At 33.6% G+C, this 14313-nt stretch overlaps 1 protein-coding gene across 19 annotated transcripts in view; it reads left to right on the forward strand.

Moving 5' to 3' along the window:
* Window positions 1–14313, forward strand: part of LOC134528164 (paired amphipathic helix protein Sin3b) — a 101861-nt gene that overhangs the window by 36052 nt on the left and 51496 nt on the right. For all 19 annotated transcript variants that reach the window (XR_010074359.1, XM_063361521.1, XM_063361520.1 and 16 more), the window contains exon 10: window positions 5055–5269. Coding sequence is in view for 18 of the 19 variants with exons in the window: in XM_063361521.1 (XP_063217591.1) it covers window positions 5055–5269 (215 nt within the window). In the remaining variant the exon portion in view is untranslated. The remainder of the gene's footprint in view (window positions 1–5054; window positions 5270–14313) is intronic.

Genomic DNA, 14313 nt, shown 5'->3' on the forward strand with positions numbered 1-14313 from the left:
AGTTAAAAGGAAGGGCAAAGGGTTGAACGTGCATCTGGTAAAAAACATGCAATTAGTATTTCAGGATAACAGAATCCTTATGTCTTATGTTTATAGCCAGATGTTTTCTACCTAATCCATACAATTTCCTTAGCCACGTTTTGAACTAAACTAATCACCGGCCAGAGGGGTTATGCGCTATTATACAGATGCATATAAAGCTTTTATCAGTTTGCTGACACTTCTAATGTATTTTTACATTCTTTATAAAATCAAATACCGGATAACACAGTTTTTATGTCTCTGATAACAATTTTAAAGCAGTCTTTCTGTATTAGTTTTCTCTCAGTTTACATTGCTGAATATAATGGAAGTTAAAAACTCTCCAAATAAATAAACCTAAAAAAAATCATAAATTGGTGTACTATATTTTAAAAAAATGTGCGGGTTGTCAATGATTGTGCACAAAATTAATTTGAAAGTGCAACTGAATCTGACAAGGGGACCACCAAGTATGGTACAAACGGATTTGAATAGGTCTTATATATGTTGTGGAGGGAGGCCCTCAGAGTACTAAGCTAAAAGGGTTTTGTCCAATGCGCCTTAGTTTTCGCGAAAATGGCGGTTAAAGTTTTATTCAAACGTTTTAGACTGGTACATTTTCCGTAGCGCCAGGCGAGCCAGCCTAGCCTAGTTGGTAAGGCTCTTGCCTAGCAGCCGGCCGGTCAGGGTTAGCTTCCTGCTTATAGAAATTTTTTTTTATAATTTTATAATTGTTCTTATTTTAACGCTGAAATAAATAGTCAAAAAATATTTTATTTTTCGTGATGTATTTTTTTCAATCATACTTGGGCAACGATTGCTACCTGATTTTGCCGTTCCCAATCACATTGTATAGCATTATATATAACAATGAGTGAATGATGTGTTATAGTTAGGGCCTGGAAAATTTCGGTGTTTTCAGTATGCAAAAAGCGGTACTTTCAAATTAGAAAAGCGGTGGTTTAAAGTTGGTATTTACGTTATGCAATGAAAATTTTACCGGTATTTTAAATGTTGACTAAATTGTGCAGTTATTGAATATAATAGTTTACATATTTAATAAACAATCCATGTATACTAGGAATAGACTAATATGCATAATAACAGCCAAAAACAGTTACACAAAACAGACACGTTGCTATAGATGTTTGCAACTACAATTTTTTTTTTCGGCTGCCGATGCCACATGCTTAGCCCAATTTAGATGTTTGTCAATGGAATTTTTTGGGTTAAATGATACTTTAACCTTACGTGAGTATAAGTGATCTGCAAATACGTAGAATCCCGCTGATGCGACCCCTCACGGTTACCGGAAAAACGGACTTATAAACAGAATGGTCGCAATAGAGAATTCGGGCCCATAAAAATATTTATTTTACCGAGAATGGACTATACAACCTGGCTTTTGGCGCACGCGGTGTGGGAGGGGAGGAGGATGCTGACAGTTTCTCACGCAGAAGGTTGAAATAAGGAAGGGAATGTGTTGAAATGTTAGATGGAAAAGGGGGGGGGGGGGGTGTTTTTACATGGTTTGTGACTCTGGGAGGCATGAGCCTTGAAGAATTAGCAGGGGATGGGAGAGGTAAGCGTCGCGTCGCGTCACGTATGACGTCAAGCCGCCGCGCCGCTACCGCCAGCCTGGCCGGACGAGTTTCTTACGCTCTCGCAGAAGCTACCTCAGCGGCTTTTCGTGTGGGCGGGTAAGATAACATGACAGCTGAGACGGCTTTGCGTGCGATAGTGGACGCGCCGAGCTCGGCTAGACACTGCCGCGTGGACAGTTGAACACAGTGCCCAACAAAGTGTAACAGACTTGTTTTTCAGCCGATTTTACTCAAATTTACGACTTTCTCTGCTCAAATTTTTCACGGTTTCTCAAAAAAAACGGTCGTATAAACGGAATGGACGCATCAGAGAGGGTCGCATCGGCGGGATTCTACTGTAATGATACTTTTCAGGGATATATTCGCAGTGTAATATAGAAATGTTGTGGTTTTCGCGAATGTACTTACTTTTCGCGTTTTCATGCGAAATTCGTGCGAATTTTCGCAAAATTCGCGATCGCGAAAAATTCCAGGCCCTAGTTATAGTTCATTACTTCCTGACCATTTATTTCCCCTTTAAAAGATTAGAATCCTATTAGGACTCGCCTACTGTAACTACAGCATAAGAGTGATTACCGTATTCACTCGCGTAGTGTCCGCCCTCGCATAATGTCCGCACCCTTTATTTATATATCCTTAAAAGAAAAAAATTAAAAATTCGCATAATGTCCGCACCATTCGTCTACGGCGGGCAACACAACTTTGGCCACCCCTAAAGGACGCAGTACGAATGGAAAGTTGACGGCTCTAAACAAAGCCGTGACCTTGAGCTGTCCTTTCTCTCCTGTCCTGAAAGGGTGGGGAAATTCGTTGAACTGAACAAAGCACGGTAACGGTAACACAGCTGACCAACACGCACGCAAGTTCAAGGCATGAGTTTCGCATCAAGTTTTGTAGTGTAGAGTACAGAATGGGTAAATATAAATCCTTCACTGCACGGTTTAAATTAAGAGTTGTTCGTTATGCTGAAAAGCATGGGAACAGAGCTGCTGAAAGGGAGTTTGAAGTGCACGAAAAAAGTGTTCGTCAGTGGCGGAAAATAAAAGAACAGTTGCAGTCAACAAATGCAACACAGCGTGCGTTTTGCGGACCCAAGGCTGGGAAGTTCCCAGAACTTGAAGTTAAAGTTTTAAACTATATACGTGAATTAAGAAGTAATGACTGTGCTGTTTCGTATGAAATGGTTCAAGTAAAGGTGCGGGAAATTGCGCGTTCCATAAATAAGACACAAAATTTTGTATTTTTCCTCGCATAATGTCCGCACCCCATTTTTTGGCCAAAAATGTGGTCAAATTACTGCGGACATTACGCGAGTGATTACGGTATTAAAAGAAAGGTTGGGAACGGAAAAATCAGGTAGCAATCGTTGCCCAAGTATGATTGAAAAAAATACATCACGAAAAATAAAATATTTTTTGATTATTTATTTCAGCATTAAAATAATTACAATCGTTGCTTCAAACAAATTTTTTTGACTGAATTTTTCACTGGGTTTTAACTTTTTTTTTTTTTTTTAAGAAAAGTGCTCATCTGTATTTTTTTTTTATAAAGATTCTTATTACAGGGTTTGTATGCCTTTTTAATATCTTTAAACAAAAGTCCTTCATTTTTTCTTAAATTGATTGAGAGCCCTTAAAAGTTGTTTTCCACTAACAATCCACCATAACTCATTAATAAAGACAGTGTGAAAGTAATGAATAAATGCAAAGGGGTTTACCCCCCCCCCCCCCCCCCCCCTTTCCTGGGTTCACAGGAAACAACGCTTTGCGCATACTTAGTATAATGGTGAATTTTGAGTAATGTGATTATGTTTTATGTATAAAAAAATTTCTTGTTTTGTATACAACCTTTGGAATCAAAATACTTTCTTACTGTAAACTTATAATGTAAATGTAATTTTAAAATCAAATTAAATGTTTGGGGGTGGGAATTTTTTTGTTAAGTTTATATGTATTCTAAAGATAATTCTGGCCAATTGGGAGAAAAAAGGAGTGGGGGGTGTGGTGTTAATCTGCAAGAATTGAACTAAACAACAAAATTATTTTTTGTGTATTAACTATTTAATAGTTTTTCTAAGAGATTTTCTGATACTACAAATAGATTTCTACATCTTGATAGTGGAGGGCAATGAATTACGGGGTCCTTAAAAACTCCTTAATTCGTAATTGCAAAAGAGTATGAACCATGTTTTACAGTGTGTTTTAAATACCACTTACTGAATGTTAATTAGTATTTCTGTTAAAGTTATAATTATACACAATTCTGCAAAAATGTGCTAATCCGGAATGGCCGTTGTCCCGAACGTGCTTTCACTGCATGACTAGTCTCTAGTAATTAATGTATAACGTTGTTTCTCTCTGTCTCACCCTCTTTAACCTCTCCTTTTTCCTTCCATAAAGTGTCATTCTGTAATATTATACTGATATAATGATTAGAGCTGTACTGATAAGATTCCACAGAAGCGGATTTTCCCGATATTTAGTTAAATTAGCGTTTCTGCTGATTCATGATAAGCTTGTAAATGTCCGGCTGATATTGAAAAATCCACCAGTACCCTTTTCAAATACTTCGAACTTGTATAATTTGTTAGCTACGTGTGCCAGCCGTATATATCAAACATAAACATCTTATGTTTTAATAACTATCTGGAATCTAATACATCGTAAAATATATCACTAGCATTGTAAAGTTAGATAAGCATAAAACTTGCTTTGATTAGAGCATGGCTAGTTTTTAAAGTTGAATTTTTAAAAAAGTTCATGGTAATAAAAGGCTTAACATAATATAATTACCAGTACTGTTTACAGTGAAAAGTGACCACTTGAATCACATTTCCGTAAATGTTTTGGTACCGTAAATTTTTGTCACTGCACGCGTCCGGTCCTTGAAATGAAATGTAAACATGTACACAGTCTCATAAGCTTGTACATTTTCATTTCATTTTTTTAATCTTTGTATTTTGCGAATCAATATATTACAGTTAAATCATATTTTATATAATAATATATTAATTAAATTTTCCAGTCTCCATTAGTAAATTCATGTTTAAATAAGTAACAAATGGATCGTAGTCAAACAAATGAAAACAAGCTAAAAATAAGTGTTATGTTCTGTTTATAAACTGAAATACATGTGCATTTGCATTGCATGCATGCTTTTCGTAGAATGAGTTATTTTAGTGCTTCAGTAAATTTATATTAAAAAACAAAAACAACCAAAATGTGTGGTTTTCTGTATCGGTTTGAAATCTGTGAATCGGCACAGCTCTAATAATGATAAAGAGAGAATTTAATTTTGTGATCCAAACCGTTCTAATGGGGCAACAGTGTTCTCATGAATTTGTGTGTTTTTGGAAGAATGTGCAAATGGATCATATTGTTGCTTTGTATGCTTTCTGGTTTTTAGATATGTTTTTTTTTGTCCCCCTAGATTATACATTGTGCAAGAGATTAGGAGCCAGTTACTGTGCGTTACCAAAGTCGTACGTTCACCCAAAGTGTTCTGGGAGGACACCACTTTGCAAAGAAGTCCTAAATGACACGTGGGTGTCATTTCCTACCTGGTCGGAAGATTCCACCTTTGTAACATCTCGGAAAACTCAGTATGAAGAATACATCTATCGCTGTGAAGATGAAAGGTTTGAGGTGAGTGTAAAACATTAGACTTATGAATAGATACTTTTATTATTATTACTGGCTTAAAATAAATTGGGGATTTATGTTTTTAATGAAAGAATGCAACAGAGGTTAGGTCCAACCAGCAACCAAATAAACAGTAATGGTTCAGAAAAATCAGGAATCTTTAATTTCAATCAGCTTTTTGCTTACTTGCATTTCAGTTTTTGATTCCACTTTTCAGTTAATAACCGCCCGTTACAACTAAAATAGTCCTTTCTAAATCAATTGGAAGTAATCTGTATAAAAAAGCATTAGCTTTCTAACTTTATAAAGTGTCACATTCTTGTGATTAGAACATTCTGATGTAAAAAAAATTTAGAGATAAATTTTTTTTGAGTCCTAAATTTTTCTAGATACACTATTTGTAGACACACTAAATAAGTTTGTAGAATATATTAAAATTACTTTAAAACTATTTTGGTAATAGTTATTGATTAATTTTAACATATTTGTGCTTATATTACGCCCATGCAAAGGCCAAGTGTTTGTTTTATATGAAAGACCTAATTTATTTCCCCATTTTCATTTCTGAAAAACTAAAGGAACATCTTAATTGCCAAATAATATTGTATGATGAGTGTCGTAGGGGTAAAGTTGGTAAATAATACTTGAACTTTTTGAAGAATTGTTAGTATGGCCAGTAGGACAAGCTGCAGTTTTAAAAACCTGATGTAGTCATCTGACTTTGCATGTTAACATATTCTGCCCTGTGATGATAACCAGTATCGCAAGGGGGCTCCCTGCTAAGCTGTCGGAGGGAAGGCGTGTGGTCGGCTGCACGTCACCCTTGTGTGTTGACATGCGAGGGAGGCGAGGCTGCTGGATGTGTTCGCTCTGACGGCAGTGTGGAGGTAGTGTGACCCTGTGTGCGCAGATTATGAGATCTGAGGGCAGTTCTGCAGTTTCATGAGTGCATGTTTTTGTGTAATATTGCTAAGGTACCATTTTATTACTTTTTATTATAATGCCTCCCTACTCTAGCATTTTAACTTTATATGCTTAAAAAATAAAAGAAATAAATTAACACACTCACTGGCTGGTTAATTTTTGGATTTTCCCCTTTAGCAGAATGCCAGCACCAGCTTAGGCTAGCTAGTTATGTAGATCTACACATTATAGTGTTTGAATTTTATTTTATTTTTTTTGCCCAAAGTGAAAAGCTTGCCTATAAAGTTAGCACCAAAGTTTTTTAAATTAAAAAATCTGCGTAAAACATGCCATCCATAGGTAAATGAATACTATTGTAAATGCATGGTTGCTACAGGACTACAAAACTGGGAAAAGTTAGGAAATTTCAGGACATGTCAGGGAATACAAAACATATTTCTGGAATTAAACTTGTGCTGACAAAAGTGAATCGGAAAATACTGCTTTTGTTGACTTTCAGGCACTTAAAAAAATTCGGAAACATTTAATTTTACGAAATTCAATTAATTTTCTTTCTCGTGAATTGTCAGTTTTTTTTCTGTAAACACGTAGTTGGACAAGAAAAACTCATTAAGCATGTTTACATTAAAGTTCAATAGCCTTTTTATTCCATAGTGTAAGGAGAATCAATAGTAATTACAGCAAAACCCCTTATTTGCACTTTTCATGGGGACAAAGTAAAAAAGTGTAAAAAGCGGGAAAGTGTAAATAAAGGGAAAAGTATAAAAAGGAGTACAGTTTACCTTATTTAGAATTTTTTTCCTTTTGTTTAATAGCACATACTACAATGCAGGTACAAACACACTAACAGCAAATTTTACTTTAGTATTTAATCAATTATTAATTTACCACATTTGACAAAAATAAAAAAAGAATGAAAGCCAAAATGTTTTTCTGATTACTTCCTAAAAAATAAATTTGAAATTTTCTTCTGCTTGCTTTTTTAGCTGTTCAAGGTGATTATTTGCCTCTCCAAATTATAAATACAGTTGCAACCGGCAGGGTTTATAACAAATACGGGCTACATACACATTGCTCACAGTAAAAAAATTTTTAAGAAAAGGCCGCAAATTGATGAATATTTACCGTCAATAGCGCGCCAAACGCGGAGAAAGGTCATTGTACTTGGTCAGCTGCTGTAACGACGCGGCGGCGCATGCGCACTCTATGCTCCGCCCAGACTCATGACGCCATCAGCCGCCAACCAATAGATGCGAGCTTAGCGGAAAAAAATATAAGCTCCACCTCCCGTGTACCAATTTTATCCAGTTCTAATACCAATTTATTGGTATACGCACCAGTTTTCTCGCTGCCGTGACATGTTCAAGTTTACGTTTATCATGATGTCTTGATACCAATAATTAATTATTTACGATCCCCAGAAATAAATGGTTAGTTTAAAAAATATGGCGTCAACTGTACAATACTTCCCAAATTATAAAAGACGTATAAAACAGTTACCAAGACACCGCTCATTTTATCTTGTGAAGTTTATGTCTCGTACCAGTATTTCGGCTAAGTTGTGACATAAATACAGTATCAGAACTTACAAGCAGCCATGTTTGTACATTCATGAGTTTACGTTTTTCCCTCGTTCATTTTAGATTGTCTCCTGCTATAATTACTCGTACTTTTACACGCCTAGGCTTAAATTATTACATGTTTAGAAATAAAAGCAACTTTTCATGTTATAAAATATGTATATTTTGCTATTTAAAATGTTCATTGCCTACTAGCTCCACGGTATTTTCTGGTTGTTTATGGTTGTTACGTGACGTAAATAGCGGGATTGATTCGATTTTTGAGACGTAATTCGCGGGAAAGTATTGTATTGGACTATATGGGAACCAAACGGGACCTGAAGAATATAGTGCAAATAACGGGAAAACGTAAATAACGGTACAGTAAATAAGGGGTTTCGCTGTATTTGCAAACACGTATTTAGATCTCCAACTGTGATGCAGCCATTTATTTTGATGGGTGTGTGTCATCAGTAAATAAATCAACACTGAATTTATTTACAATAATTCTGGGGATAAATAGAGATAAAGTTCCAAAGAGTTATTAAAAAAGTAGCAGAATAATTTTTAACTTCCAATAAAATTAATTTTTTTTCATGCAATGTTTGTATAGACTGAATGCTTAGATAGAGCTAAACAAAAATTATGAAACAAAAAACCAGAATACACATACAATTTTAATACCATGGTGGTGGGGAGGGGATGGCATCGGGAATCATTTATAAATTCAAAACTTTAAAAAAGAGAGAGAGAGAAATACGCTATGTGGCTTGTCCAAAATCAGCAGTCTGCAAGGGTGTCAGTGTGAAGTGAGTGACTTGTCAAACTACCTGTTAAAATCAAGTAACCATAAAATAACTAGTTATTAGTTAAGAGTTTGTACCATTCAGAAAATTTTTAGATAGTTTTTTATTTCATGATCCATAGACCCCAAAACTATCCTCAACTTTAAAGTATTATTAGACACACACATCACAATTTTGTGGACACAATAACTTTCTCAAATTTCAAATAAAATCCAAACTGATAACAAATCTACTAGTGGAAAAGCACTGTCGATTTTAAGTATCTGACCAAAGGGGTAGAAATGGTTTTTTTGAAAAATGGAAAAATCACTGTAACTTTCATAATATGGAAAATATCACATACGTTTGAACATATTATAACTAGAGATGGTGATTTATAGCATTTAAAATAACAACTTTTAACATTTTGAATTTGAAATTTAGCATTTTGTAGCATTTTTAAAAACAAGATTTAGCCAATTATCTCATTTTACATTACTGAAGAAAAGAATATTTTTAAAAAGCATTAAATAATACTCTTATTCATTATTAACAACCACAGAAATAAAGATCTAGCACAACTACAAAGATAGTCTATCTTGGCAGGTTTCCAAACAACTTTTTAGCACTTATGAGTACAAAATTACAATAAATATTTTTTAGCAGTGTTCATGGCCATTGTTGATGTAGAGTACACAAATAATGTTACTGGAACTCGTTTTTAAATTTTTGCCTTCTTTTGGTTTTCGATCATGCCAGAAACCGTTGCTTGCCGTTTTACCAACTTTTTTTCTTCATCATCTGATTTCTCGTTGAATCTTTTTTTTTTTTTTTTTGCAGCCTGATGTCCCTCAGATTTAATGTGCTTTTCAAGTACATCTTTTTTTTTTTCCACTCCAGATGGCGATTACATAAATTGCACATTAAAATATTTGTATCACTTTCGTAGAGCTGTTCACTTTTGTATTCACTTATGCGATCGCGAATGGAAATTACGTTCCGTCTCATTTTTACCACGAGGAATAACAATAATATACAACACATTCACTAGTATGCACGTATTTGTAAACACACACCACCTTCCACAGAACGCGGCTTTCACGTGAAACACAGCCAGAAAATGGGCGCGGGGAAGCAGAGATGTCGCAATATGGTGGCCTAATACTTGTGCTCTGCAAGATGACGGACACTCTTCCACCTAGTTGTTCTTTGCTTTGTTTACAATCGCGAGGCACGGATGGCCATTTTTCATTCAATATTTACGAACAATAGTGTTGTGAATGACGTGACAATAAGATACTTGGGCTGAATACGCTATAAAATTATGGTTTCTTTTGATACTGAACTGAAACTAAATACAATCGGTAAATAAATTGTGTAGAGTGAAGATGAATCTACGTTTTTTACCTTGATTTCACATTTATCTCGGAAAAGTCTAGATTTCACATTTTATAGCGGAAAAAATATAATTTAGCATATTTTCGCATCTATTTCGCGAAAACGAAAAATTACCATCCCTAATTATAACTCATAACTCATAGTCATAGGAGTAATACCAAAATCTTTTGTCTGAAAAAGTTTTTGATACACGCAACCATAACTGCAAGGAGTAAAAAAAAACTAGGGTTGGTGGACATAAAAAATCATAACTCCCTTTGTAGGCACAACATTGTATTCATACAAATTATGTATTAATCTTACAATTTTTATCTTACACTTTGGTCTGAAATAATTTTTGATTAGATGAACCATTACTGCAAGGGGTTGAAAAACTAAGGGGTAAAATTAAAAAAAAATTCATAACTCCCGGTACACTATCAAATCTGTTTAAATGTTTTTAAATCTTATAATTCTACTAATATTATAAACGCGAAAGTTTGTAAGTATGGATGGATGTTTGTTACTCTTTCACTTAAAAACTACTTAATGGATTTGAATGAAATTTGGCCTACAGCTAGATTATAACCTGGATTAACACATGGACCCCATATTAATATGAAATTCCATCCCTAAAGGAGTGAAAAAGTGAAAATTTTATTTTATAACAGAAAAAATCATAGGTCATAGACATACAAATAGTGAGTGAGTGTCATTTCTCTATGTCTGATACACGATCATACACATAATGAGGTCTGGCAAATTAATATTTTTCTCCTTGGTGAGACCAGTCCGCTTAGTGGAGCTCGCAGCAGCTAGCAAAATAACAGTTTTGTTCTTAACTTTGTCAATAGATAGAGTTACCTTGAATTTTAAACGCACCATCGTTTGATGCGTTTGTCACGTCTTTAATTTTAGTTTGTTTGTGCCGTATGCGTTCCTATACCATTCATCCGATTGCGATGAAATTTTTATGATTTGTTATGCGCATGCCCATGAAGGTTACTGAGATGGTATAACTATTTTTCAATAGTTGGAGCACGAATCGTGTCAAAAAATGTGTTAATTTCATTTTATATAGCGGCACTTAGCTTGTTTTTGTTGTATAAGTGTGCACGCATGACACAATTTATTTAAATATAAAAGAGAGACAGAGATGGAGTGATTATATATATATATATATATATAGAGTGAGATAGAGACAGATAAGTTGAGATAGAGCGAGGTATAGAGAATGAAATGGGTTAGATAAAGAGATATACCTATATATGTATATAGCTATATAGAGACATATAGAAGATATAGAGATAGTGGGAAGTATATATGTTGATATAAAGAGATAGAGAGATACATAGATGTAGATAGAGATAAATATATATAGAGAGATAGATAGATGATTTGTATTTGTGGAACTACTTCAAACATATTACAAAACAAAACTGAATGAGGCATTGCAATGCAGGCCAAGCATTAGCTAGATAATGGAATCTTTTCAATATTAGTAACCTCTTATTTTTCAGCTTTTTTCTAAATTGCTTTATAAAATCTAAATCACATACAGACCAGGTAAATAACTATAAACTGGCAGAACGTCTGTCGGGATCTGAAAGTGATATAAATTAATTTTCACACTTGACATTCAAATTAAGAAGACAATTACTAACTACACCCTGTGTTCAGCCCTGGCAACGCCGGGTATTGCAGCTAGTTTTTTTTTTTAACTTTGTTGAAACTATTTTTGATAAGATGAACCTGTTTGCATGTAGAATTTAAAAAAAAAAATCATAATTTACCATGTACACTGTTCAAATTGGTTCTGTTTTTACTGTAAAACCTTAAATTATTATCTGCAACTTTTGTCTGAAATAATTTTTTATACGCCCAACCATTACTGTAAGGGGTAGAATAAACAAGGGTTGGAGGACAAAAAGAAATAATTACTCCTTTCATAACCAGAACATTGAATTTGTACAAATTATGTATCAATCTTATAATTTGTATTTTGTATCTAAAACTTTTGTCTTAACATTTTTTTGATGAAACGAACTATTACCTTAAAAACAGGTTGAAATTTAACAATTAAAACTTTGTTCATATCAAATTCGTTGGAATTTATTAATAACCTTCTTAATTTTACCTTAAACCTTTGTCCAAAAAAAATTTTATATGACCATGTTTTAGAGCAAAAGATGAAAAATAGTGTTTTAAGATATTCAATGCTGGATGCAATTTAGTTAATAACGTTAAAAATATTTTTGCTGCATGGAATATGAGAAAATGTTAAATTGATTTTTTGAATATTGGCGAACGTATGTAGGCACACTAAGTTCTTAAAATGTTCCAGGAATTCTTAGAAGCTTCCAAAATATTTCCATAAGAAAGAGGTACTTCGAAATCTATTTACGCCTATAGGCTGTGCCGATTTTTTTTTATTGTTATATTATTTGTTATTAAAATTAAATTACAAATTTGATTAGACTCTTCATTCTATGAAAGTTTCCTGCTTCAATAACATTAAATTTTCATTTTGACATAAAATATTAGGTTAGGTTAGCCATATTAGTTCATTCATACACAATCAATTGCAAATGCTTTCAAAGTATTTTTTATGTGGCCAACCTATTCCAACTGATATATCACACTAATTGTAATTTATAAAAGCTAACCTAATGACTCACAGTGATAACTACTGTTAAACTTGATGATTCAAAACTGTCAGGGAGTAAAAATGCAAGTTATAACTTTTTCCCAGAAAAGAGGCTCCTTCAGAATTACCAGTAATTAATTTCAGTGGGGTGTGACCTACTGGGTAAAAACATATTATTGGTGCTGTTGAAGAATTCTGCTTTTTTTTTCTTCAGAGAAAAAAGGTTTTATCATGTAATTATTAATTTATTTTGGTATTTGATACTTTTTAAAATGGAAATGGGGAATTTCAACTGCATATACAACCTTCTTTTCCTTGCAGAAAAACTGTCAAGTGGAGCGTGTCTGATACTTTGGGGAAATTTGTCAAAAAGTTAAGCACAACAAAACTGACCGAAAAACTTATTTGCAAATGATGACTGCTGAATAAATGTATATACTTATTCAATATTATATTGTGTCTTGTTTGTTCGCACTCGGTTTTGTTAATATAAATGCTGATGATTGAAATATCAGTGCCTTTTAATTAGTGTATTATAGTTAAATGTGTGCATATAATAAAAACGTGTTACAATATACTTTTCTTGTTTGTTGGGCAAACTTTACAGAATATCACTATTTTCCCATGGGCTCAGTTATGGTGTAGAACAGTCAATTTGCCAAAGCAGGTCACTTGGCACTTGTTACCTCGACAATGTCACCATGTTCCTGAAAATGGCTGTTATGTCTCTTTTTTTAAATTCAAATAGTTCAGTGATTTGTTTAATGAAGTTTTATATTTTCTTATGATTTATAAAAAAAGACATGAGCTTTTAGTTGAATGCAGAGAGATTCAGGAGAACTGGAGGATCTCTGCCTAGTGTTGTGGTGGTGTATGTGTATAAACATTGAGTAATACTAAGATAGGTACCACATAGTTCTCAAGCAGTATTCCAATTGGTGACGCCTGATCACTCTTGTAAAAAAATACAAATGTGACTGGTTCTATTATACCACAATGTATTGTCTCCGAGGGACATAAAATATATTAACTTCAGTAATGGAAATCTATTTTGCTGCTCATTTAGTTACTTTGGAATGCCCGACTTCCTTTGGATAATGACTTAAAAGTGAGTTTAATAACATACAGTAGAATCTTGGTATAAAGTACATCAATAAAGCCCCAACTTTTATACTTAGTAATGAAAGTACTTTATTCTGAAAGTCTATATATTTACCTTTAATATATTGTATTTTTGAATTTTTAAAAATAAAGTAGTAAGGGATCAAATGTTACATTAGCTTGGAAGCAAATATTTGTATAACAAAAAATTAAAAAATAAATTGTTTAACTTAATACAGTAGGATAAATTCTAGGCCTACATGTACAAAATTTATATCTGTCGAACACAAAATGACAAATGGGTTAAACAATTTTGCAGATATGTGCTCTTATTGGGAGAGAATTCCCTTGTTATATCCTAGGCGAATTCTCTTGCGACCAGCAGATAAAGCTGACTGTTCATACATTTTAATAACTTTTTAGTAGGCATGTGCGAGAAATACTTTTTTGAATTCGAGACGAGATCGAGAAAGCAATTTAAAAATTCTCGAGAATCGAGTCGAGATCGAGAAATCTGTACTTTAGTTAACAGGATAATATGATCCAAAAAAGTAAAACTCAATAATCTGACAAACATACATAATTATTCAATAATTTTATCAAGTATCCACAATTGCAATTGCAATTACAACTTTACCTTTACACTCAACAGTT

This window comes from Bacillus rossius, chromosome 1, assembly GCF_032445375.1.
Source record: "Bacillus rossius redtenbacheri isolate Brsri chromosome 1, Brsri_v3, whole genome shotgun sequence".
Classification (NCBI taxonomy): Eukaryota; Metazoa; Arthropoda; class Insecta; order Phasmatodea; family Bacillidae; genus Bacillus; species Bacillus rossius.